The following is a 27337-nucleotide window of genomic DNA, read 5'->3' as shown; positions in this document are numbered from 1 at the left end:
TGTGTGTGTGTGTGTGTGTGTGTGTGTGTGTGTGTGTGTGTGTGTGTGTGTGTGTGTGTGTGTGTGTGTGTGTGTGTGTGTGTGTATGTGTGTGTGTGTCTGCTCTGTGTCTGTGTCTGTCTGTTTGTGTGTGTCTGTCTATCCGTCCATCTGTCTGTCCCTCTGTTCGTCTTTATGTTTGTCCTGACCGTACACTTTTAGACCCATTTTAGTTATTCCTTTTTTTTTCTTTTAATATATGAGACGGATGAAGACAGATGATGTAGTAGAAAGCGAGATACTATCCTCTGATCGAATCTCGGGAGATTGATCCATTGATCGCCTCCTCCCGCGAATTCCATGGATTTAAGGGATCCCAATGAGCAGCGTTATCCATACCGCAACAAATAAGATAACTGTAAGATTCACCAAATGAAAATGAATTATAAAATTATAATATTTCAAAGTAAAGCAATGATGATAAATTGTGGGATAAGAGTTGGTTCAACAGTGAGTACACTAAAAAACGGTAATTTCATATTCGATTTTCATTCTTTTTTTCCTACTGCACTCCGCGATATCCTGGAGTTATAGGAACAAAGATAATGCCAAGTGATAATTGATCCACGAAAATTGATTGTTATTGAAAATGTTAACCATCTAGCATCTTTCCCTTCTATTCTCTTCGTTTGCTGTACCCCGTCGTATCCGTATGTTATGAACATATCAGGAATTGAAATTCTTTGCAACTGCAGAATGACGATGCTGCAGTAACTGTAACACAATGGAAACGGTAGAAGGCTAATTGAAATAAGCATACCTGCTGAGAAGCAAACCAAATCAGTGGAAGCAAACATTTTTCGGATAAAAATTTATGTTAGGCAATTGAGAGGAGAGAAAGAGATGCATAAACATGCCAAATAACTTTTCAAAAGCTTACAGTTGAATTGAACATTAGTGGTGTAGCATTTGAAAATAGGTAGATGGCAAAACACTTCCTTTTCTTCTTCCTTTTCTCAATTTTGTCTGAAGATTTATCACCTCAAATTTCTCAGAACAAAATGAAAAAATTTCATATTTCTCTTTCTTCTCTCTCTATCAGTTAAATTTTTTTTTCTCTTTCTGTTCTAGAAAATATGCTTCTGTTTTCTGTTGGATTTAAGTTAAAAGAATTGCAACAAATCAAACTCATTTCGTCCTCTTTTTTCTTTCATCATTGCCGCCAAATGGTAGAAATTATATTCCATCACAATTCCTTCTTCTTCTCCGCCATTTGTTATTTCAGTGTTCCTTCTGTGCCTTCTAAAAATTGCAATTTTGTTGTTCGATGAGACGGTGGTGAATCTCTTTCACTTCTATTCATTTTCTATTCCTTCCATCTTTTTGTATTAAAATTTGCAAGTAACAATTGAGTTCCTGTTATTAATTATTTAGTAATACTTCTCAAGGTAAAATTATTTTTAGATAATTAATTTGCATTAATGATACGTATATTTGCGCTGCGCAACATTTCCATGATATTATGTTCGAATCCAATGACATAAATCATTGCTTACTGTGACATTTGCGGTGCATTGGTTTTTCCTGTTAGTTTTATGGAAAATCAGTGGATGCGATGAGCAGACATCTTTTGTCTAATACATTTCTTGGCCAGAAGTATCACATTTATGCCGCTTTTTTTTTTTTGTCTTCAAAAACTAAATGATGCAGTGGATGACCGACCAAAATAATCCTTCTCTTTTTCAGCCTAAAATTGCATTCTGCTCAAGTTGTACTATTAGACCGGAATTTTTTTTTTGAAATTAAAATCCTCTTTTTTTTTTGTTTTGGTTTGAGATATTTGAAACAACAATTTTAACACAAGATGACACGGAGTGAGTCGGTTTTGAAAAAGTTATAAAAATGAATAAGTGAAAAAATTAAGAAGGGAAAAGAGAAAGAAAGGGAATAGAATTCATTATAATACAACTATATGGAATCCGGAAACTGGAAGATGATATAATGTAGCGCCAAATTGAACGAACAGTCTAATGCATTTTCTGATCAGGTTGTTGAATTACTTTCAAAATTTTGTCATTCCATCTTTTCATTTCGATGAAATAACTTGTCCTCTTTTTTTTTTTCGAAAACTTTACAAGACTGAAAAAAAAAAGGAAAACATTTTCCTCCCATCTATTTTATTCCATAGACTTTTTAACTATGATTGAAAAAGAAGGGAAATAATAAAAAAAAAAGAATACAAACGACCAAACGAAATGCCATAAAATTTGGGCAATAGTTGAGAAGGAACCGTTTTTCATCCTAAATCGTTTGCCTTTGCGGCGCATTTTTGCAAAGAAAAAAAGAGTATTTTTGAGTCTTACAGCAAGGAAAAAAAAAAAACATTTTTGAGAGTAAATTTTATAGCTTTTATGCCAGATGGAAATTTGAACTTTTCGAGAAAGTACAAATAAATGAAATAACATAAAATATCCAAACGAACAGTTTGAATTTTTCTCTTCCTGATTGTTTCAATAAAATCTGAAAATTAAAATACTTCGAAACTAGTATAATTAGTTTAATTGTATCTCATTAAGACACTTTTTTTTTTGGACAATTTAAAAGAAATTTAATAATTAAAAAACTTGTTATTTGAAATAACATTCAAATAATTATCGTTGTGTGGTATGATAGTTTATTTTTAGATAGTTTGTAGTGTTGGTATCACTTTATTTTCAGTTATCCAATGAACCTAGCACAGATGAAGACTACGATGACATTGCTATGTCAATGTTTAACATTCTATGACAGTTGTAAACTTTTCCCTATTCATCTGAAAAATCGTGCACTATCATTGAACACAACATAATTAATTAACTGATTAATTAGTTGCTAATTGCATGTTAGCTATCTTTCTACTTTTAGAATAAAATATTACGTTCTTAATCAGTTTGCTTGCGTCAATATTTCCTTTTTTTCTACTTCGCAATTCAATTTTCGATTTTGAATTTTCAATTAATTCGATTAGTCTATGCTGAAACACTTTTAAACTTCCCTTAAGTTTTATTTTCTCATTTTCTTACTTGCAGCGATACAAACAAACATTTTGATGACAAGTGTTGTACTTTAGGCTCTATTAACCTTTGTACTTTAAACGCTATTAACTTTTGTACATTATGATGTACGGTGTGAGTTAAAAGCAATGAGATATGGATGATGAATGTTACATAAATTGTGAGGATAAGAAATGAATAGGAAAATATTACCGTAAGACTGTTTGATTTATGAGAGCCATCAGTACAAGTATCATGTTATCATCAATGGAAGTAAAATTCATTTCAATATGATCGTTTGTCCGATCAGTTGATCAGCAGTACTGCAAAGGTTGGGAATAAGTACAAATCGGTTAAACACTTAAGAAGTGATTTTTCTATGGAAAGTAACGGATACAGTAAGAAAGTTTTAAATGTTATTTGGCATAGTTATTCATTTCAAAATGATAATTGCATAAACAACAAGTTTTCTGTTATGATCTTTTCATCATTCACTCATTTATTTTAAGTCAAATTGGATTTTTCATTTTTACTCTCTCAATATCTTCGTCAAAATTTTCAAATATGGTTAAAATTGTCCGGCTATCCCATAGAAGATAAAATTGTGCAGTTAATATTGCTGAACAAATCTTGAAAAATAAATTTCTTCTAGGATTAGATAGAAATGAACGGGATTCAAGCAGATTCGGAAAAAAGGATGACTAGAAGAACTAATTCAAATAGTCTAAGTAATAACAGGAACAGGTTGAAGTATAATCTTACCTGTTACATGAGAGAATAAGTACTCAAAAAAATTGAATTTATTGCGCATTCTTTTCAACATTTGATTATATTATCGAAGTAAATTTCACAACTCTTTTCAGAATCAAACTGAACCAAATTTCAATTTTGATCAAGAGGATGAAAGGAATGATAATAGATGATAACATTCTACCACTGATTGACTTGCAAAAGTTTCCGGATGAAGATATGCCAATACAGATCACTAACAAATATCATGCGTCCGGTATCATTCCTTCTTTTTTTTTTGCAATGATTTTGTCAGTGAACAAAGATTGTTGTGGTAAATTTTGTTTGGTTATTTGTAAGATGGAATGGTATAGCGAAAGACCATTTTTGGTATGAGACAAATGCGCGGGGCGGTCCTGCCAGTAATAAATACCCGCAAAACCATTTAATGGGTCATTGTTGCGATATATTATCCTTTTGCAATTCTTTTTCTTCTGATTTTTTTCCAGTACCATAAGTCTTTTCCTTTCCTCTTCCCTCTTTTTTTTTTTTCTCACTAGAAAAAGTCCACCATTCCCATTCAAAAGGTATCCATCCGATCTATAAGCAAAGAGAATAGATGAAAGGATTTTAGAAGGAAAAAGGAAAGAATCATTTGAATGGTAAAAGCCTTTTTTGTTCATTCCCTTTCTTTCTTTCTTATTTTCTCTTCACCAACTATCACAGATTACCAATATTTTGTGATAACTGAAACTGAGGTCATTAATTTGCATAAATGCATCCTAACCACACTTTTTTTTTTGGTGAGATAGAGGGTTGAAATAGCTGTATCAGTCTGAAGTGCTATTATAAAAATTGCATTTGTAATATTTGCCATATATTACATCTAAAATAAGTTCAAAGAAACGTATACCAATACCAGATATAACATATTTCTTCATTTTAAATACTTTTTTTTTGTTTGGATATTAAATATTAAAAAGGATTCATTGAAGATATTATTGAAATTAAAATTAGTCAAATTAGTAATGAAATGTTATGAGAATGATCGAATTACTAATGGAGTCACATCGCTTTTATTAGTTCTTTCAAAAATTATTGAACAAATGCTTAATGTAAATGATAAATGGATGAATCGCTTGATAAAACTACTGAATTAAATTTAATTGAAATTACAAAAGAATCTAAATATTAATCATTTCATTTATTCATTTAGGTACTTAATGTTTAGCTTTGATACATTACTCGGTGATTCTTCCCATACATGACATTGTCGTGAAATTATCAAGGAATTGATATTGTTGACAAGTGGGAAGAATGGTTGACTCATTTGCAGTGTTTCATTGTGGGAAGTATTTCAACTCACTTTTTTTTTATCAATCTCAAAAAACATCCAGACGAAATTTCTTTAATGTTTTTTCTTTTTTTTTTTTTTTTACGAGATTGACAACAAAAAAAAAAGGAATAAAATTAATGATAAGAGATGAATTGAGAGAATGCAGCATAACATGCAATGACATGCAGCTGGTTGATGACATTACAAAGAACAATCACTACTGATACCATCTTTTTCAAATATTCCTTACATCTGTGCAGTATCAATTAACATCCGGCAAGCATTCATCTGCATATTACTATCTTTAGAGCAAATGGGGAAAAAAAAAAGAATGTGATAGGTTCATCTGCATAAAATGTGTAAACAATATGTTTGAAAGAATGTAAAGGAAAAGTTGATATGATCGGGGAGACAGGGAAAGAAATGGAAAGAGTGAATATATTGTTCTTTCTTCGGATCGTTGGATTTTTTTTTTTTTTTTTTCTAATATCTGCAAGAAGAAAGTGTGGGAATATTCATTCTGATGGGCTTCTTCGGAATAATGCAATTTCCGGTTTAGAATATTTTGTGAAATCTAAAATATATGTTTATGTGAAACTAGATGATATGATAGATTCAAGATCCGGAATGGTATGATGTCTTGGACATCAATTACTCCAGGGGACAATCACTGTCGAGTTTTTACAATGTTTTCTAACAGGAATGATCCTTCTTCATAACTGATCGTTTGTATATTTACACCTTACTCAAAACTTTTTGTCTTAATTACACCATATGCTGCCACATTCTTCTAGTAATCGCGGGGGGAGAGAACCGAGAATGGTATTGATTGATACTTTAAAAGACAATGTAAAGTTGACAGGCTTGTACGAATTGATATCACTTATCCTTAATAAATAATCTATACTTTTCAATTGCTTCTTTGAAACAAATTGATCCGTCGTGGTTTCGATCTGTCAAATATGAAAATAATGTCCAGACTTATTGTCCACTAGACTGTCCATATTTTCTATAAACATCAAGATTTTCCAATGACTTTTTTACTAGTCATATTTTGAAAATCTCATCCTTCTCACCAGTCATTTTCCTTGAAAACAATTTATTGTCAATAACTGTTGCAAATGAATCGATTATCCAAAGATTGAATGTATTGGTAAAAGGGAAATTACATTACCTTTGCAGGTGAAATTTTTTTTTTCTTCCTCTTTGCATCATTCCCGGTGCATTTCTTGAGGTTTAAATTGCAGACAATTGCATTATCACAAAGCTTCTTTCAAGTTTTATTCTGTTAATTGGAAAAGAAAGATCGATTACATAATTAGTTAATTAGATTTCGCCCAATTTCCCGTTTAATTTATGGATTCGTTGCAAAACTAATCGTTGCGATTTATTTATCGATACTGCCAGCAATTTATTTTTTAACCATTTAATTTTCTATGTTAAACAAAATCGAAAAAACAGATTTTTTTTTTTTCCTGTTGCAAGATCGCAGGAGACAGTGATGTACTTTCCTAATGAGAAATTTATTATCTTTTTAATTGCCTCCCAGCACTGTTATCTTTTCAGTAATAGATGATAGCAAAAAATTAGCGATCATTTGTTACTTTTCATCTGTTCAATTTATTCGCTTGTTTATTAATTGTAATGATAACAATTATCAGTATGGTATTTCGAACATAACCTTTCTGATCTTATCATTTATAGCTACCGTAAACCAAAGTTTTATGGTTTTTTTTTTTGAAACAAAATTTGGTAAGGCGAAAGTAATCAATCGATAAACGATTACTTCATAACTGATCCATTTATTTTCTTGGTTTCTATTTGCAGAAATTGACAGCTTTTGACAACTGATCCATCGGATTCAAACTTATTGAATATTGACTTACATATAGCTATGGAAAGACTTCCTTAATATAAGTTAAGGTATTGAGAAGGGAAAGATTTTTCTAATTACATATTTCAATGTTCTTCTATAAAGGAATGTTTTTTTTTTCGAGAACATTGAAGCACATGTTGCAACAGCAGACAGTCTTAACTAGTCGAGAGTCGAGAGTGAATCTAGTCTGTCTGTCTCTTGAAGAAATAAAACAAAAAGAAGAAAAAGCAGAGAAACTACGTCACATTCCTGCTGTTTTGTTGCACTTTTTTACATCAGTTTTCCCTTTGCTTCCCGTGGAATTCCACTTTTTTTTTTTATCTCCCTTTCTCTCCCTCCATTTTTCTGCGGAGAGAAAGGATGACCATGAAGAGGACAGGAGACATTGAGGGAACAAGAAAAAGATGATGATGACATCTTCCAGCTGTGTTCATAGCTTTTAAAAGGAAAAAAAAATTTCAACGTAATCTTCGTCTTTTTTCCGCCTTTCTGTTATTAAAACCATATTTTTTTTCAGAGTTTTCAAATCGAATCATCTTATCAAACTTATTTCTTCATTCAATTTCACATTTAAATTTTGGAATTAATTCTCTTTTAGACCTTTTAACAACAAATTACTAACTTGAAGACATAAATATACGTGAAAGTAGAAACTACACGTGCTTGTACGTACGTGTAATTTGCTGTCTTTCAAAAGATTACTTAAAATTGAATTTGTGTTTCCAGTATTAACATCCTATAGAAGTCAAATGAAGACGTGTGATAGTCTCATTAAAGGTATGTGTGCAGCAAAGGCCGATTTCTGTTGGCTCTAAATGGAGAATAACTTTTCACTGCAAGAAATCTTTTTCATTTTCTTGAAAAGCTACCAGACACGTTGACGTGAACGCCTCTTTTACGTGAATAATTCCGCGGAATGAATATGATTGGGTTTCTATCACGTTAATATGATAACGCTAACTAACGTTGTTTCAAAATCAAACATTTCAAAAAAAAAAAACACTTTCTCATATTAAACAGTTAAACATTTTCTCATATTTGTCTGTAAAGTCTATTTGCTGTCATTATCGTAGTCATAGATGATAACACTCAGAATACGGTAACCATATGAGAGAAACAATTAAAACTTGTCATTTAATCGTTGTCAAATTATCATTGTGTTAGTTCATAACGCATACCGATGTAACATTCGCAGTATATACGTATATGCCTGTATACATGTATGCGTACACGTGCGCGTGTGCGTGTTTGTGTACGTGTGTATGTGCATGTGCGTGTTACATGTATGCGTACACGTGCGTGTGTGCATGTTAACAATAAGTGTTAAGTGGCAACTATTTCATTAAGCGTCAATTTTAGTGAAAAAAGATTAATTCAAAAATGTATACAATGAAAAAAGAATATATTTGCTGAGTTCATTTTAAAAAGTTCATGAACCTGTCATTTTAGTGCTCTTTTCACGTATACCTTTTTTACCTTTTCTTTTTTCTTTTCCTTTTAATTGTTCTATTATCAGTTAAAGATTAAATAGTGATATCATTTGATATTTGGCATTAAGATTTTACAGGAAGCCATTACTTGTAGTTTTGACTTATTTGATGGATAAGTGGAATAGATGAATGCTATTTTAGTATCACTGATATGCAGCTATTGATATTTACAAAGACATATAAGAAGGGAATAAATTGATGAAATAAATTTCAATTCTTCCTTTCTGATAGAGAGACTTAATAAGAAAATTTTGTCCATTTTCCTTCCAAAACATTCCTTCCCATTCATTTTATGCTATTATTTTAATACATATATAAATGGAAAAGACAATATGTAAATTTACTGAATGATAATTTTTGAGCTAAAAACTAATTTATTATATTAGTAGTGACTTCCTCTCCTTACAGTTATCCGATCAGCTATTCAAATCAATCGTCTACAAATGAAAGTGTAAAAAGTTTTCTACTGAAGGAAAATTTCTGCATCCTTAATTTTTCCTTAACTTATAAGCAAAATATCTGGTCGTCTTGATTATTAAACCAACCTTTTTCATCGCTCTCTCATTTCTTCACCTTTTCTGACAATTATTTTTGTTGTTTATTTGACTCATCGAATTCTCTGCTCTCTCATATTACTGCTTATTTGTTCGATTCCATTGCACTCCTACTTTATCTTTTTTTTTCCCCAACATTTTATCCCAATACCGTCCCTCGATTTTCCATGTTCAATCCTTAGAACGATTACCTTCTCTTCCGGAATGTTCCGCATTTTCTAAAGAACTTCATTAATGAATAGAGTTGATTCCTAAGAACAATATTGCACCTTCTTCCTCTTTCTCTTTTTCTTCAACATTTCAATTTTCACCTCCACACCACTACAGCAATACCTTTTCATGGAATATTGTCGTCTCTTATGACATTTCATTGAAATTCATTATACATTACAAAAACATTTCAGATTCGATTAATAAAATCTCATTTACATATATATATATATATTGTTTGCTCTTAGTAAATTAAGTTTAACATAATAGAATTGTAGTTTATTGATGGGCCCATTTATCTTGGCTGCTTCTATTTTTAACTGGACTGAGTTGTCTGGGCAAATCATTGTCCTATCCATCCCTTTCCATTTTAGCCATAGCAATGCTTACTTAAGAGAAACAAAAGGAAGATATTAACAACTTTTATCTATCGGCCAACTGAGATGAATGATTGGAAGGAACTCAATTAATGGAATGATTTAAAACCCTTTTGTGTGATGCCATATGTGTTTAAGTATGGAGAAAAAGAAAGAGGAAAAAAATAATATCAAAGAGAAAAGATAGCTAAAATTTGCGCTCAATTGGTATACTTTTTCATGTGCTCAACTATTGGTTTACATATCTTTTACGCATAAGCTCAAAAGTTGTCCTTTGAGGTTATTTTAACCGAACCAAAAAAAGGACAAATGAAAAAGGTTTTTGTATTTTTAGCCATCGAAATCAGAACACAGTATCATTTCATAAAACTATACTCCGTGCAACTGGATCAATTTTTTATATTGAAGTAAAAAAACCAGTTCTTCAATATACGGTATAGCTCCTTCAGGGTGAGAAGAAATGAACTCATTTTAGCTTCTTTTAAAATGAGAAAAGGACCTTAAAAACGGTCGCTTTCTCCAGTTTCTGTAACAGAATTGCTTCCGGATCAGGAAAACTATTAGCCGTTTGGTTGGTATTTATGATGTTAACGAACAGCAGCTAAACAACTGGGCTAGCCTTTCAGATTTGTTTCGTAGGTATGTAACATTTTCATGGAAAGATCAATTACTTTAATTTGTTCTAGTAAATTTAAACAAATCGATCGTTGGTATATTATGCCAACTTTTCATCCTTCTTCGCTTTATTCCTTTTCAGGAATCACTTCTATGCTGTGAGCACAATGTCACTATAGTGTCACAGTAAGAAATACTGAACCACATATTAGAGGAATTCTGTCCAAACGAAAACTACCTGACTGAGTGACCAAAGTACGGTAACGGTATTATGGAAGTGGGTAGCATCTCACTGGAATGTGGCTCGGTACCACCATTTCCTGTTAATGGTATTAATTATTTGCCGATCCCGTCATGTCAACAGTCTTCATCATCTTCAGCGCATGGTTCAGCCTTTTCATCACCAACTTTCTCCTCCCTTGCACCACTACTCTCCAATTGTGAGGTTATTTTTAACATTTTGAAATTATGCAAATTACTTACAACAAAGAAGACTTGAATCACAGAGCGATTCAGAATTGATTAATTCGATAAATGAATGAATTCATAAAAAGACATAGGCTGAAATTCAAATGCCGATGTCCTTCGGGTTGATGACAAAGATATGTATAGATAAATTAGTCACAATATATATATCTTTGTCAGTCATTACAATAGACTAATGGCTCCCAACCTGTGATCCGTGGACCACAGGTGGTCTACGAGAACTAAAATATGGTTTGTGAAGGCGGCAACGCGGTGAGTAAGAAATAGGTAGGGACTGTTTTCTTTATTTGTCCTTTTTAAGCTATACTTTAATTCGTTTGTCAGTGGTTATCAGTTTTATTCGGTTGTGTGTGGTACCATAAGTACCGAAATCTCTTTGTTGAAGTTCTTTTCAAAATAACAAAATTGATTTCTGAACCTTCTAGTCCCTGCTACAAATGAAGAAGCCAAAGTGGTCTCTCGACAACAAAAGTTGGATTGTAGTGGTTCCCAGCTACAATGCAAATTTCGAGATTTATATATTTAAACGGCTAGCCATTTCACTTCATATCATTCAAAAATATTTTTTTAAGCACTCAATGAAATCTGGCGGCACTGTTGACATAGCGGCGGCAGCGGCAGCAGCGGCGGCAACCACCCACAATCCGCTATCAACGATGGCTGTGCAATGTTTCAGTAACGATTCTACGACATTTGGAAGTCCTGTGACGGCAGTGGCAGCAGCAGCAGCAGCGGCATCACAGCCAAATCCGTTCTTCTATGGCGCAAATCATTTTGGCTTATCACAGTTAGTTGATTTTATCATTTTTCAAACAACGCATCTTATTTTCATAAGACTTCATAAGAAAATATTTAAACGGAATATTCCATAACCCATTTCATTTCCTTGTTTTCATCATTCTTCAATGTAGCAATTCTTTTTTTCCTTGGTCGCAGGACTTGTCTCTTTTCTCTTCTTCTTCTTTCCATCTTTCCGCCCTTGAATATAAGGAAGTATAAAATGTCGCCACCGTCTTTATCACATGATCAAAAAATGTTCAGTGCAAACAGTTAATTGTATTGCAAGTCGTAAATTTACAGGCCTTAGAGGGACTTTCTCAAAATGGTTTTTTCCATTTGTATGTTCCACCGAAAGGGATTGAAAATTTTTTTGAGAAAAAACTAAATGGACGCTCAAACACGAATTTGTTGAGATTACTTATTTAAGCTTAGGACAGAAAAAATTTCAGTTATATTTGAAGGCACAAATTAGATAGCAGGAAAGATAGAATGCGGAAATATTTCAAACATCTATCATTTAGTTTAATTCGAAATACGAACAATGCCACTCGTTGAGCCGCATTTCACATTTTTATTGGCCAATAAATGATGGCAATTTGAGCCATGTGATGGCGCAGACTGGTCCCAAAAGCGGCAACGACCATATCATATATGATTGTATTATCGTTATGAATAATGTTTGATATATTGCACAACATATAGATGGGATGCTCACATGCTTTCAGTCTGAAACTTCTTGAAATTCCACTTCTAAATAAAACATGAAATGAGAAAAAAAAAGAACTGGAAACAACTATACTGCTCAGCCTTTAAAAAATCGAATGAATTTAAAATTTGATACATAAACTTATAGTCTCATACTTTCGCAGAAATTTTGAAATCCATTTGGACATCTCAGATGGTATGACTATATCATATGTAAGGGATAGTTTCGATCATGGCAGGATATACTCCAGGAAGCTTAGAGGCAGGTGAAAGAGACAGTATCATCCGCTCAATCGATAACTCTAAAGTAAATTATGATCAAGTGATAATACTAAAGTGATTAAGCAATAAATGCAAAGCAGTATATGAAGTTACAAGAAATGAAAAGGTGTTGAAATAGCCTCTGTTCTATATATGATTGCTTATTCCTGGATAAGCTACCGGTATTTGCGTTAATGTTCAAACGATTCTAGTGATAAAGTGAAGGACACTTGCATACTGCAACAGTGAAACCATTTGCATATTTATCTTTTGAATTCATGTCTCATCACTTTCTTCCCGCATTCCTTCTTATCCAACATTCCCGCGTCTTATGATAGCTGACCTTGCAAAGCAAATCTTTCCTATTCTTACAGCTTGACATTTTATTTTCATTTTCATCGTATTTCTGCCATTTTATGACTTCTTAAATTGGCACTTTAAAACCATCAATTCTTCCTACTTCTTATCCAATACATTTAAACAAGTGAGAAAGTAGAGAAAAGTTTCACAAGCTTATCATGATCTTATCATATGTAAAATCAATCAGTGTGTAATCATCGTAAGCATTGCGCAGGAGACACTATCATATCATAATCATTATCAGAGCAATTTGAAAGTGATCGAATGGTCGTGAATGGCCATTTCATTTCCTTTTTTATCTTGTTTCTGCCATTCTATCCTCAGAAGATACTGTAACGTTGGATGAAAAACCAAAAACAAACATTCTGCAAATAATACCATATACATCTATGTATGTCTGTCTACCTACACATATATCATGGGGACATTTGCTTTCAGTTAGATAAGATAGAGAAGTATCGAGATAACTTTTTCTTTCCCTGATTTTCACGATAAGAGATGAAAAAGATTGCCGAGAAGTCTGCAGTCGATGATAAATATGATAACGAAGTGTGGATAAAGAGGGCGGTGAAATGCGACAATCGCGCAGTGATATACATTTCCTTTATTATCTCTCAGTCTCTGTCCATGTCGACGAAAATAATCAATTATTATTAATTGCTTTTTGGAAGTCCAATTCCCTTTTAATTTAAATCTAACTTCTTTTGAAATCATTGCTGTTAGCTCAGTCAAACATGTAGTTCGAATGGAGGATTCTAGCAGTTAGTGAGTTAATATTCGATTACATCGTGAAGTAATGTCATCAACGAGAGAGTCATATCAAGTGTCATGTTGAACGATCGGATATGAACTAATTCTTAGTACAAATATGTTGCATCATTTATTTTCTGACCAGAAAATCTCACCTTCTCTATGTATCTTTTTTCGGACTACTGTAACATATACAGTATTCAAGAACATATATACTAATGACAAATCAATCATCCGAAGAAAGGGACTTGATCTTTATGCAGCAAAATCCTTGCCTCGAACAAACTTCCCCCGTTATATGGCTTGATAAAATCGCGTTGCATAGCGTACCCATTCGACGGGCCGTGGGCTATGGCGAGGTTGTAAACAAATAATTGGCAGCAGTGGGCGAATTGGGATGGATGAGTCGCTTTGGGGACGAGTTCTGAGAGCGTGACACGGCATTGGCCGGTGTGATTTCGGGGAGTTGATCGGGAAGTTCAGAAAATCGAAATTTTCTATAGCACTCTGAGGTCCTGGTCATTCATCTTTGATGTCAGGTCCTGTTCGATCGTCACTCTGAAGGTATTGTAGTGATCATATCTCATAATCTTCTGACTCTTGTTTGAATGTACATTTCGGGAGGTTTTACAATAAGAATTTAAGCTAAAACAAGCAGATTTTGTGACATGATCTTATATGATTTCTGGAGAGCACCAGGTTTCTTTTGTTTTACTTCGAATTCTGTAATGCTGCATTTCGTTAATATTTTTCTGAACATAAAAGCTTGAGGACTAAACCATTCAAGTGTTAAAAGTAAAAAAGGTATTTGATTTTAGTAAGTTTTGGTAGGTTGCGAGTTGTTCCTAAATATTTTATATTCGAAGGTAAAATGCGGACAGTTTGACAAATGATTGGGCAGACATATCAAAAGGGAGGGGAGAAGAAAGATTTAGAGGATGTTTCCATGTCTCCTGCAACGAACACGTATTTAAAGTTAGCTCTACCATTCCAAATTCATTGCCTTGAATTACAAATCATCAGAAAGCTTTTCCTTTCTTTACGTGCGTTATAGAAACCTAAATCAGTTAATGGTCAGAAGCTGACATTAATATTCGCACTCGTGGTATGGAGTACTTGCAAATGAACAGGTCCTTTTATGGATAAAGGAAGACATAATATTTGGGAAAATGTTCCCTATTTAGGTTCCGGTAGTTCTCGTTCAAAATTTCTCAACTGCACTTACATAGCTGTTGTTCATTATCTTCTTTTTCTGTTCTTCGAAAGAGAACTATATGTATGAAGCAACCTCCTGCTTTTCGACTTATTTACAGATCATCTGTGGGACATCGCGTGGAATCATTGGTTTTTAATAATTTTTTTTTTTCTAAATCTATAGTAATGTGGATCCTTCTTCTTTTTCTTTTCAGCGAAGTATTAATGGCTGCTTATCATCGCCAGGGTATGCATACACATATGGCACCGACAAATTTGGCAACACCGGTCCAGTCACTTCCACCAACCTATTCATCTTGTACATCACTTAATATACCTCCATTCGGAATTCGTAGCACGAATATTTCTTCCTCATCCTCTTTGGAAGGTAAGAATTCAATAATCTGAAAATTTGTTGAGAAAATTGTTGCTGCTACTTTATTTGTTTGTTCAGTGGAGGACTTCAGGCGTTCGATGAAATCTTGAAGTTGGAAAAAAGAGATTTGTTCCAGATTTTGTGTCTTCCCTTCAAGAACCACTTTGTTTTCTTGTAATCTCAGTTTTACGTTAACTTGAAATACTTATAAATCTTATTTACGAGTTGTTGAAATAGAGCTACAGCAATTTTTTAGGTCAATGAAATAAGGAAGAGGAATGTAATCTTAGAATAATATTTTCCAAAAAAGACAATTTTAGTTTTGTGTATTGGAAGATATAATGAACTTGCAGAGGAATCTAACTGAACCATAAAGTGGATCCTAGAACCATTTGCAAGGAGTTCGACACTTTTAAATTTTATTTTTGGATGTGAAATGTATAGAACTAACAGGTTATACTTTCTAAAGTGAATGAAAGTATAGATCTCATATTCATTTAATGAAACCGACCGATTTCTGATTAAACCGGTTGATTGAATGTCATTAGAGATTTAATGTAGCTTCATTTTTCTTCAGCAGTAGAGATATATTAGGAAAATGCAAACACTCACTTACTATAGCATTTTTTATATCACTCCGAAATGTATTCTTTTTTATTTCCGTTAGATATTGTGCGATGTTGCCAGAAATGCAGATTCATGTTTCAACTTTATTTTGGGCCAAATGTTTCGTTTGATTAGCTAAAGACTAATCAAATTCGAACTATTTAGTGGTAGCCATCCAAGCATACTTTACTGTTTCCTTAGCTTCTTATAAAGCTCCTCGAAATATGTCATAGTACTTTTTGGATCCCCTTGTCTCATTATATATTGCATAACATATGGATTTCATGTCAGTTCAATTTGTGAATGTAAATAAATGGCGGTTTGTTAAAAACATAATTTCGTCGTTTTTTCTAAAAATTCTTGGAGTCGAATTCACACCGGTCTTTTTTAGGCAGTCTCATACAAATTTTTTGTTAGAAAAAGTTCGCGAATATATTTTACTTATTTTATTTTACCAACTTTTGAATTATGAAGTATTCGGAACTTTCAGATTTAGCGCTGGATTCATTATTAGGCAGTGAATATAGTCGAAAACGTAAAAATGAGCGTTCAATAAGCAGTTTGCATACATTCTCCGATAGCGGTACTTCGGTGACTTCCTCAGGTTCTTCAGTGCAATCAACGTTGATTAGACCTGCACCTTTAATAACGGAAAATGAATCTAGTTTGTTTCATTCGCAACTAATTATCAGTGATTTTCGGCATACCGTGGAACAAGCGCAACATCTTCATCCAGCTAAGGCTAGTAACTTGGTGCGATTTATTTCGATTTATTGCTTTCCTTAAATAATTTGCCAAATAAGTTAAATTTTAGAATCAAGCTTGTGTGTTGAACAAGTTTTTTTTCACATCATATTAAAGCAATAATAGAGCGTATTTTAGGGAAGTGGATCTGAGTTGCAAAACGTGAATACCAATACGCTTGATCGAAGGTAATTGATTTAATTTGAAATTTGGCTGTGAAGCTGGCATATGGTTGTTCTTCTAATGAATATTTTTCGTAGCTTAGTTAACTATTGAAGTAAAGCGAAAAAATTCTTTCAGATTGCCAATTAAACCTGCTGAAGACGAACATATTGTCACTACTCATATTCAGAATTACGGTGGTGTCGTGCATCATACGCAAAAGATACCTAAAAAGAGCATCAATGGACATAGTACAGGACCGTCATCTTCAGCTCCACAGAAAGAAAGGTTGGGCTTTGTTGTACATATTGGTATAGTTTTTCCTTCATTACTGATCTTCTTTTTTGAATCACATGTACTTTATAGCAAATAACACTAAAATTTTTAAGTTTCGATGATCATGATGTACACTGTTTTCAGGAATTATTCATATCAAGCGAAATCGAATGCACGCAACAGTACTGCTCCACTCGTTGTAACGGAGGGTAATTCAGCTGAAAATGTTGACATTGAAACACTGGAGGATCTAAGATGTGAATGGCAAGGATGTAAACGAAAATTTGCAAGCCAAAAAGTGCTAGTGGACCACGTTTTTACTGCTCATATCCAGGTATCTCTTTTGAAATTTAATTTACAGGTATAAATTTTGGATCTTCTTTTTGATTGTTTTTCTTATTTTCTTCTGGTAAAATTTCACATAGTATTTCAAAATACTGATTGCAATTTAGAATAAGAACGTTACAATAGAATTTGATTATCTTCTTGGAAGGAAGTCGTGCGGTACTGGAGAGGTGAGAATACTAAATATAGGCTTTCAATCTCATAAAATTGACAATACATTTATTATAAGTACATGGCTAAATCGCATGAAATTACAAGTCAGTTGTACTTTAAAGATATTTTTGTTTATAGGATGAAGTTATAACTAAGAAGATGACATTAACCCTGCATGCACGTCTTATGAAATGACACAAACATTATTTCTTATCTTTTATAGAGTTCTGAATAATGTTTCACGTCTTATGAAATGACACAAGCATTATTTCATATCTTTTATAGAGTTCTGAATAATGTTTTTTAGACAACAAAGGTTTATACATGTTTATGGGAAGGTTGTAAGCGCGAAGAAGCATTTAAAGCTCAGTATATGCTTGTTGTACATGTTAGACGTCATACGGGTGAAAAACCTAATGTTTGTACGGTATGTTTTCTCCATTGTTGAATTGGATATAATGCTCTAAATATAATTAGGATTCAGTTGCATGTTGGACGTAGTCCATCTTTTCTGTTTGGATCTGAATTGATTACTTATGGTACCAGTATACTTATTGGTTTTGTCTTTGAGTCCAAAATGTAACTGTAATCTTTTTTGGTGCCGACTTGTTAGTTGGGTTATTTCTTTTATTCAAAATTGCCACTTTTAGAACGAAAATTTATAAAAAATAATCAAAGTTGCTGTCAATTTTATAATCGAAGTCTCAGTGTTTAATCTTGTTCAAAAATGAAATATTTTGTCGAAAAGTTTGTTTTAGTATCCTGGTTGTGATAAATCATATAGCCGGTTGGAAAATTTAAAAACCCACGTGCGAACACATACCGGAGAACGTCCGTATCGATGTGAATTTCCGGAATGTGGTAAAGCTTTCAGCAATGCGTCCGATCGGGCAAAACATCAGAATCGCACACACTCCGATACGGTAAGCAAAGTTTTCCTTTTTTTTTCTGAAGGAAAAATATTCACGTGTGTTCGGAATTTGTTTCTTCTTAAATGTAAATGTATTTGCAAAAAATATTCAATATATAGTTTTATTCTCCATTCGTTTAATGTATTAAAATTTCGGATTTTATAAATGTTTTCTCGATTTCAGAAACCATATCAGTGCATGATAAATGACTGCATAAAAAGTTACACAGATCCGTCATCATTGAGAAAACATATCAAATCGGTTCACGGTGATGAAGCGTATGAATTAGCAAAAAAGAATAAAGTTTATCCGAAGCGACGTAATGGTATGGCATCAGATACAACGCAATCTTCATCGTCGAAGTACGAATGTTTTTGTGACTCAATTTGGATTAGAATTCGACTGATTCCCAGCCTTGATTCGCCTTCTATGCTATCGTTCCATGTTTCTCTGAACTTTAAAATCTCCAGATATATTAGAAAATACAAAAAAACAAAAAACTTCACATATGTTAGGAAACTTTCCTTCCGTCCCACTTATATCTAAAATCATAGCATTACAGTGTTAAAAAAAAAAACTAATTTTTTACAGAAGTGTTGTTGATAAGACTAATGATGATAGTGAAGATGAAATATATCGCATCAATTCGCCGACACAGATGCTGTTGTCTGCTTGTTTGCGTACTGTTGAGAAAAGTAAGCTACTTATGAGCAATATTTGGTAGCATATGACCAATATTTGGTAGCACTACCAATATTTGATGGCAGATTCTTCCTGAATTTTCTTTTACCCAAATTTGATTTTCAGTTAATGAAAACACACCTGAAGAAAAAATTCGTACTGGTAAAAAGAAGCGTCCAAAGCGAACACCTCCTTATCCTGATGTTTGTGTTAACGCGCATTACACTTCCGGGTGAATACTTACTTGTTCAACTTATATTTTTGCAGTTTTATTTTTAGAATGCTCACTGCTATGTCTTAAAATGTTCAATGCATTTGATCGATTAAAAAAGTTTTAATGTATTTCAGTGTGGACCCGTCATCTCCGGATTCTAATAGCTTCAGTGGACAAACAGTAACATCAGTTAATTCAAATGCTAGTTCTGGTACAGTGCAGGTTCCACACCCTTCAAATGTAACGAACAACAATGGAAACAGTGTATCGATGCTTGGGGGTCGTAGAGATTTTTGTGTTGATCGCTTCCTCCAGAACAAAGGTATGTTTGTTTTTCTTTAATTTTTCATAAGTCGTTTTGAGATTCTAAAAAAATAAAAGTCGAAGAGGAAAGAAGGAATTTATGAATTCTAGACAAGATTCTTCATTGCGACGACTCATCTATTCCATGTCCTTTTGTAAAAAACTAATCTATAGGACATTTCGATGATAGAAGCCTTGATGGGAATATATCTCATCACGAATGCCAGTCTCATTATGATGACTCATCACCGTCACCACCTTCAGCAAGGAATGCCGAAATGGCGAAGTATCAGAAAGGTTTTTATTTTTTCTTGATTTCTCTGCTACTCACTAGATTAGCAACGGGGAATTTCTCTTGAAAGGAAGGGTCAAAAAAAAACTGTATAGTTTTTCAGTCCACTGCTTTGCAAGCAATACATAAAGTTCAAGAAAATTCCAATATCATCTTCAGTTGGATATCCAAGGACTTCTTTCAGATGTTGAAGAATACATGTATAATCCCCAAAGAGCTTCTTCGATGGTGCGAAATACGTCACTTAGTTGTAATGTTGTGGGTGTTACTATGGGTCATTCAGTGTTACCAAATCAGAAGTAAGTTCTGAATATTTCTGAAAAATCTTCAGAAATTTTCTAGCTGATGTAAAAGAAAGATCCAGAATGCAGAAGTAAGAATAACTTGATTCATAAAATTAGTCTTTCAGCATCTCATGATAATATTTCAGCCGTTCGGTGGAACAGGTTGCATATGCTATGGAGCGCGTCAACTTACAACCAACGCCAAATATTCGTCGTCCACTAAATCAACATGTTCAACGGCAAGGATATTATAGTAATCCGGTATGATGTCTATATTTAATATTTTGTTGTAATTTTAAAGAGAAGAATATCTAAATTAAGAGTGCCGAGTTTTTTTTTTTAATATGAATTGGTGCTATTTTGTGATGTTACCTTAACATCTTGCTGAAACTGGTATTTTTATTAGGATTAACAGCTGATAGTCTAATAATGTTTTCGATCAAGAAACTCTACTTTAGAAATAGTCTGAAAACATTGCCATTGTGCTCATCCTTTCATTGATTGCTTCAACAGATGCCTTGCGAGTTTGTGTTTGCATGTCATCAAAGACTATTTGCAGTAACCGGTAATAAGCCGTACCATGCACCACGAGGTACTAATGGATACATGCAGTTTTTTTGTTTTAGTACGATGGTGATTATGAGGATTTTGATCCGATGGATCCATATCCAACTTCTGTAGGTGACAGCGGTAGTATGGTTACAGCTATCACGCCACCAACAGGCCATCGAAAGTGTAAGTGTTCCGTTGCTCTGTGATTTTTTGTTTGCTGTATCTTTGTTTTTTAAATAATTTTATATACTAAATTTGTGTTGTTGGTTCCGAATACATGAGTCACAATACTGTAAATTATCCTTAAATTTAACATTACTATTCCCTTGAAATTGAATTTTAAGTCATGAGAATGAATAGGAAGTCTTGAAGAGGAGAAAATTTGCAAAACACAAATTGAAAAATTTCTCCGTGAATTTTATGATCTCCAGATTCTCCTGTAACTGTCGTTGAACAAGCGGTACAGACTTACGATTGGGGAGCATCAATGAAAGAGATCGATGTGGCTGCACCTGTTCAAGTTCAAACAGCACCATCGAAAACTATAGAAACAGAAAAAGGAACAACGATGGTGAGTTTCTTTATTTGTTGGGAAAGTATATTTAGAAATATTTTTTTAATATGGCAGTTTTCCACTCTTCTAGAAGTCTCTCGCGCATTTTTGACTGGTAATGATCTGTTATTATCGAAATTGCCGAAATATGTTCCCAAAAACTCCTATAAGTTTAAAAAAAAAAAGAAAAGAAAAACCATTGTCTGTTAGCCAGTTGGAACTAGGTGGCTCATAGCGCTGATATCATAATTAAATTTGAATCAAACTAAACTATTTGACAACAGATGGTGAACGTTCAATTGCTCTAAAAAGTGATCGTTTACAGCGTATGATTTATTTCGTTTAAATCTTTTGAATTTCTCGTTTGAGATTTTGCATTGCGTATGCATGTTCTGTTGAATTGATTTGCAGACATGTTTAACACCGATGAAACTGCCAATACAGCGACGGGAAGGAGTGCAAGATGATCTCTATACATATAGTAGTAATACGACTGCAACGCCTGCAACCCTTTCATCTCACCATCCAATGAAAATTAAACCTAAGCAAGAGTGTGGTACTTACAAAATCGAACAAATAGGTTGTTGCTGTTATATGTCTGAATGAAAATGTTGTAAATAATTTTTGTAGTCGTTAACTGTTATTGTATTACTTCCATGTTCGTTACCTGTTGCGAAAGATGATGTCCTTGGTCCATTAATAGAGTATTTCATCACTACTTTTTGGGTTTTTCAGGCTCGAAAATAGCGTTGTAGTCTTCTGGAACGGAAAAGTTTGTAACAGAAGTTCAAAATTAACAGAATTCGGTGTATTAAGTGTGACTTTTTCTGACAAGTCTTTGAACAATATTGTGCGATCGTTTTTAAATAGAGTAGGAATGAATTTAGGAGGAGTTTCTTTTTAGTCATGGATAGTGTAGGTAGTGGAGTTAGAAGCTTCTGCTTAGTTTTCCTTAACCAAGGAAGCTTGGTTATAATTTTTTTTGTAATTTTTGGAAATAGTTTTTTTTCTTGAAGAGTAGAGGTTTTGCAGAGAAACAATGTACAGCAACCGGAACACAGCAATCAAATTCTGTGACTGATAGGAATTATTGCACGGAATCGTTACCGACAAACGATTTCACATCAGATCCTGTACTTCCAAACGTTCATATGCAACAGATGCTTGGTGGTACGGTAGATCCACAATATCCAGTATCCCCAAGTACGTACGATCATTCAGCAGTACCTTACGGGAGCCAATATACGGACCCGTTAATGATGTCTTCCTGCATGCAAATCAACACGGATAATGTAAGTAAATATACGTTTTACGGGATTTTTATCCTTATGTATAGTTGTGAGATTTGTTTGCTTATCCATTTGTGTGCGTTTGTATCTGTGTTTTACTTATGTGTCTTTTGTATTACGCATGCTTGTGCCCACTTTTTTGTTTTTAAATCTCAAGAAGGCATGATTTCGTAATTTCTTCCGGGAATGTTACTCTAAAAACCCTCACTTTCGATGTTTTTCTTTTTTGATTTATGTTTAATTACCTATTTTTGCTTTTTGACACGCTACTTAAGCGTTTAGCTTTATTTTTCCCTTTTGTTGGCGTGCAAAGGTTGATGAGGACTCACTATCATATCTGCATTATTCGAGCAGTAATATGGCATTTTTGAGTTTTCTTTAAAGTCACATGACCGAGAGCGAATATATTAATATTTCTTGGGTTCCATATCTTTAATTCTTTCTCGACTAGCTTGACAAGTTCTGTATTAAGACTTCATGCACTTATGATTTCGTAGATTCTTCGAATATTTAAAATTTTGAATTCCATTGCTTTCTCTCCGCATGAAATGCTACTTATTATATAAACATTTCTTTATTTGCTTCCTGCTTTCCTTGCACGTTTGTGATTTCAATTAAATCAGTTTGATGTTCCAGCTATAATTGCATAACTTTTGGAAGTATTACACCTTCATCATTGCGATTTGTCCTTTTTTCATAACATCACACGCACATAACGTTTTAATAAATTTTGTGAAATATGGGTTCTTCATATTTCAGTCTAGATACGGAAGAGATAGTTTCAATGTAACGGATCCACATTCGAGCAGACTACAAATCGAAATGGTAATTTCCGGACGTTATGTCATTTTTGAATGATAATGTAGAGGTCTCATGTAAAATAATTCATGATTCCAAACGTGGTTTGAAAGTCAAACGTAGTAATCTACTATATTGAAACAAAGCTGGAATTTGCAAACGATCTTGCACTTGGGAAAATTCGATAGAAAAAGTCTTTAAAAGTATTTTCCATATGAATTTCTGAGTAAATATTTAATGAAAAAAAAACTGGTTCAGTTTTGTAAACTCTGGATCAACAGCTCCATGGGCAAGTAAATTGGGAAAAAGTGATTAAATGTGGACTTCTTAATTGTTTTTCGGAAAACCTAATGTTAACTATATTCAACATGCGACTGCGTATCAGTGGAAGACATCCTATGTTGAATATCTGTCTGAATAGTTAAACTATAAAGTGTAATGAAAAATTATACCATGAAGAATACAAAACACAGAAAATGACGAAACCGTCTTGATAATTTTGATGTTATTAACTTCGCTTACCAAAGATTTTTCTTCCTTTGATGTAGCTGGTCTGCGATGTAAATTTTACTGAGGTTTAGTTAATTTTTTTTTTTTCCATCACTCATTTCTGATTGGTGAGTAGTGCCATTTGAAATCGGCTTCATGATCTGGACTGTATACTCCCCAGAATACATGGCCATCTGGAATGACTGGGACGGGATGTTTTTTTCCAAAAGATTGTGTGGATTTAATTACAAAATCAGAATCCTATTTAATTACAAGTCAGAATCCTATTTAATTAATTACAAGGAATTTGTAGCCGGAAAAAGACTCACTGCAAGACCTCGGTAACGATGATTTATTTGGTGATTTGGCTGGCATGGATCCGATTGTTCTCAGCAATGTCAATGAACTGACATCTTCATTCGAAAGTATTGAGTTGAGGAATTTGGAAACAGAAAGATTAAACGCGGATGAACAACCGACTGCAGAGTGAACTATTCATTATAAAATATAGGATGCGATGGTAAGTGCCGGTGTACATTGTATTATCTGCTTTTTCTCCTGCTACGCTAATTATTACATCACTACTTTTTTCTTGCTTCGATTTTTGCATGAAATATTTTGTAGTTTCTCCAGGAATTAAATACCATTTGAAATGTTTTTATATTTATAATTTTGATACTTTTATATTTGTTTTATCAGCCATATTACGCAACTGAGGTTTTGCTGTTCATTTGGTTAATTAATTTTGAAAATTTGCAAATCATCTTTTCGTGGTTTGACAACAGATGTTCCTCAGAAGAGAGTAATTTGGAATTTTTTTTCCTCTTTGAATTTGAAGGGAGTATCTGCTGCTGTATTTATTTTGCTTCGGAAGCGTACAAAAGAAATTTGGTTACAGCCGTCAGTCTTCAGCTTCTGATACGGCAGTTAAGGTTTTTTTGACGGAAATATCCGTGTCATCTAATCAGGGACATCTCCCTGAAAAAAACTGAAAAAAACAAAAAATGCACATCATAAAAACGTAGTGATCAAAGACGCATGCAACAGAAGGATGCATGCATTTAAATTGAAACACGTATGTGAAAGAAATTCTTAAAGTACATCTGTAAAAGTCTACCACAGTAGTGCATGGACAGGGAAACAATGATGATATGGTACATAAGTATAAACAAGCTTATTAATGTGATACATAAATCTTAATCAAGTTCAGTATCAGGATAACTGTATTGTGTATATCGTCAATTGGTTTGTTTAACGTGATAGAGAGCTGTTTTGTGCCTCTGTAAGATTTTTATATTTTTATTTTTGTATCTCTCGAATGATCCTGAGCATATTACATTGGCGTGACATCGGCTCTGAACTACTTTGCTCTTCTTACTTTCTATCCGGGTCATATTAAACATGTGTTTAAATAACATTCTTTTTATTTGTTCATTTCAAAGTATTTGTCTATGTAAGTGAGGTAGAGAGAGAAAATTCATTATTTATTCGGGTACTTCTTGTCTACTTATAATTATCTGTCTGTCATATTCTACTGACCCCGGAACAGTGTTACTATTCCCTAAAATTTCTCAGTTATAAATGCCCTTCTTTCCTTCGCCTTTTTCCGCACCTCTTGGGCATCTTAGTAACACATTTCATGGTGGCACTTCATTTTTCACCTTTTTCAGAACCCTAGTTTCGAGAAATTTGTGTAAACTGAATTTTGTAAATTTTAGATCTGAAAAGTTGCAATAAGGGAATGAAGCTCATAACGGAAATAGTTAGACCTTTTCCTTTTTTGGAAGCATGCTTTTCTTTTAGCACCAAAAACGACACATCAATTGGGAAAACGTTCATGAATGACTTGTCTGTATATCATGACAATCAAAGAATAATTATAAGGCTTAAATCTGATTAGTAATCTACTAATATCAATTAAAGTAAAACCTAGGAGTCAGTCGCCCTTTTATACCCTTAAAGGTTATGGTTTTGTTAGGATGCACCTATTTACAATAAAGTCAGTCTAAAACCGTGTTCTTCCAGAATGGTTCTAATAGAGAAGCTTCATTCGCTCTCATTTCTTCATTTTCATATATATATTTTCCTATCGTAGTTGTCTGCATTGTTTTTCTCGATCACTTTAAACTAATTTAATAATTATTTCTGACTTCCAATTTTTCAATAATTTTATCATTTTGTGGATGTTGCTATTTTTCTTATATTGTTTATTTTGTCATCCTGAACAGCTCTATTTAAGCTAGTATTATACAAATGGAATATTTCAATTTCTTTTTCCAAACATATATCATTTTGTGATCACTATTTCAAACAGAACGATATTGTATGTGAAATTCGAGTAAATTTGTCAAAATCGTATGTTAAGGTTATCTCTCACATTGTATTTTCATTTGACAGTTTAGAGTTCTGTCATCGTGGAAGAAAAGTTATTTGGCAAACAGAGTAACTAGAGATTTTGGAAATACCTTCTCTGCTTAAACGACCAAAAAATGATTTCGGAAAACGAGTTGTCTTGGGATTGTCTCTGGTACCAATATATGATGCTATTCACACATAGAAACAAAAAAGCGTGAAGCATTTGCCTCAAATTTTCATGGAAAATACTGCCGTACTAGGAACGCACAGTTCGCAGATATTAGCAACTTCTGATGTTGAAATCTTACAGTGTTAAGGACTTTTTTTTTACCCCACTACAAATGATTTTTCCAGTACCTCAGACCTGACTTGTTCCGTTCTCTCAGAAGGCTCTGATACAATGGATAAACGATTCGGCATTCGTCGAAATCAGGAATACTTTTGATAGTCAGCAATTCAAAATCTCTGATTTAGCACTGCAAAATTTCAATTATCACCACTGATGTCTCCTTGTAAGTAAACGTGAAGTACTTCGATAATTGATGTTCCGCAAAACGTTGCTAAGATTGCACCGTTTTCTCGTAGTGTTCCAGAATCGCAGCATTCCGGTTATAACAACCGCTGCCAGCTAATTACAGCACACAATTGTTGGAACGAAACCTACTTTAAAAAAAAAAAAAAAAAAAAAAACACACACAAATATGTTAGGTAAACTACCGTTAACAAATGGATGTAAAATTTTTCAAATTTTTAAGTTATTCTTACTTGCTTTTTCGTCATTCTCAGATCTTCTCTTACAAAGGATGTCTCTACAATCAATCAACTGAAATCTATTCATTTTATAGGTTAAACTAAACGATTTTATGTCTAGCACTGCAATTCTTTCCATGCAACGAGATCCATTACGAAAATACACTTCAACAACTGATCGGGTGGTCTCAGCGATATTGTGAAAAATTAGTTTCTTTTCTTTCTTCAAATTGATTTGACTGTTTCTAACTTCATCTGAAATTTAGATTCTAAAGACGTCGTCTTTTTTCTTTGGTTTGTAGTCTGAAAATTACAGCAGAAATTTAATTCTACATGGTTAAATTTAAAATGACTTTCGAAGATATATATATTTTTTGTGGAAAAATGAGCAAGAAACATCCGAAAATACATAAAGAAGACCTAGGAAATATTTATTTCTTCCGCCTCTTTGTTCAGCTGAAATCTATTCA

The 27337-nt window shown here is 33.3% G+C and overlaps 5 protein-coding genes across 5 annotated transcripts; 3 read left to right on the top strand and 2 right to left on the bottom strand.

Annotated features, from left to right (window-relative positions):
* Positions 1–280: 280 nt before the first annotated feature.
* Positions 281–836, bottom strand: LOAG_03689 (hypothetical protein; the record flags this gene model as incomplete). Its single annotated transcript, XM_003139226.1, has 2 exons — positions 281–395; positions 637–836. 2 exons carry the CDS (start codon positions 834–836, stop codon positions 281–283), a joined length of 315 nt encoding a protein of 104 aa, XP_003139274.1.
* A 2839-nt stretch (positions 837–3675) lies between these two features.
* Positions 3676–4136, top strand: LOAG_03688 (hypothetical protein; the record flags this gene model as incomplete). Its single annotated transcript, XM_003139225.1, has 2 exons — positions 3676–3755; positions 3875–4136. 2 exons carry the CDS (start codon positions 3676–3678, stop codon positions 4134–4136), a joined length of 342 nt encoding a protein of 113 aa, XP_003139273.1.
* A 6333-nt stretch (positions 4137–10469) lies between these two features.
* Positions 10470–11771, top strand: LOAG_03687 (hypothetical protein; the record flags this gene model as incomplete). The annotated part of the gene is made up of 3 exons (XM_003139224.1): positions 10470–10643; positions 11257–11471; positions 11765–11771. 3 exons carry the CDS (start codon positions 10470–10472, stop codon positions 11769–11771), a joined length of 396 nt encoding a protein of 131 aa, XP_003139272.1.
* Positions 11772–13085: 1314 nt separating this feature from the next.
* On the bottom strand, positions 13086–13984 carry LOAG_03686 (hypothetical protein; the record flags this gene model as incomplete). The annotated part of the gene is made up of 2 exons (XM_003139223.1): positions 13086–13310; positions 13871–13984. The coding sequence occupies 2 exons, from the start codon at positions 13982–13984 to the stop codon at positions 13086–13088; spliced, it is 339 nt and encodes a 112-aa protein (XP_003139271.1).
* On the top strand, positions 13908–24324 carry LOAG_03685 (zinc finger protein). Its single transcript, XM_020446396.1, has 21 exons — positions 13908–14104; positions 14950–15122; positions 16207–16457; positions 16599–16648; positions 16761–16910; positions 17043–17232; positions 17704–17823; positions 18155–18319; positions 18491–18669; positions 18899–19002; positions 19115–19220; positions 19337–19524; positions 19680–19802; positions 19982–20096; positions 20228–20342; positions 20708–20816; positions 21065–21204; positions 21598–21766; positions 22219–22478; positions 23235–23300; positions 24076–24324. Exons 2-21 carry the CDS (start codon positions 14960–14962, stop codon positions 24250–24252), a joined length of 2940 nt encoding a protein of 979 aa, XP_020303257.1. The 5' UTR covers positions 13908–14104; positions 14950–14959; the 3' UTR covers positions 24253–24324.
* The last annotated feature ends 3013 nt before the right edge of the window (positions 24325–27337 follow it).

This window comes from Loa loa (assembly GCF_000183805.2).
Source record: "Loa loa unplaced genomic scaffold supercont3.4, whole genome shotgun sequence".
NCBI classification, from domain to species: domain Eukaryota; kingdom Metazoa; phylum Nematoda; class Chromadorea; order Rhabditida; family Onchocercidae; genus Loa; species Loa loa.
The sequence above is the reverse complement of the archived record's forward strand: the minus strand, read 5'-3'. Positions and strand labels throughout refer to the sequence as shown.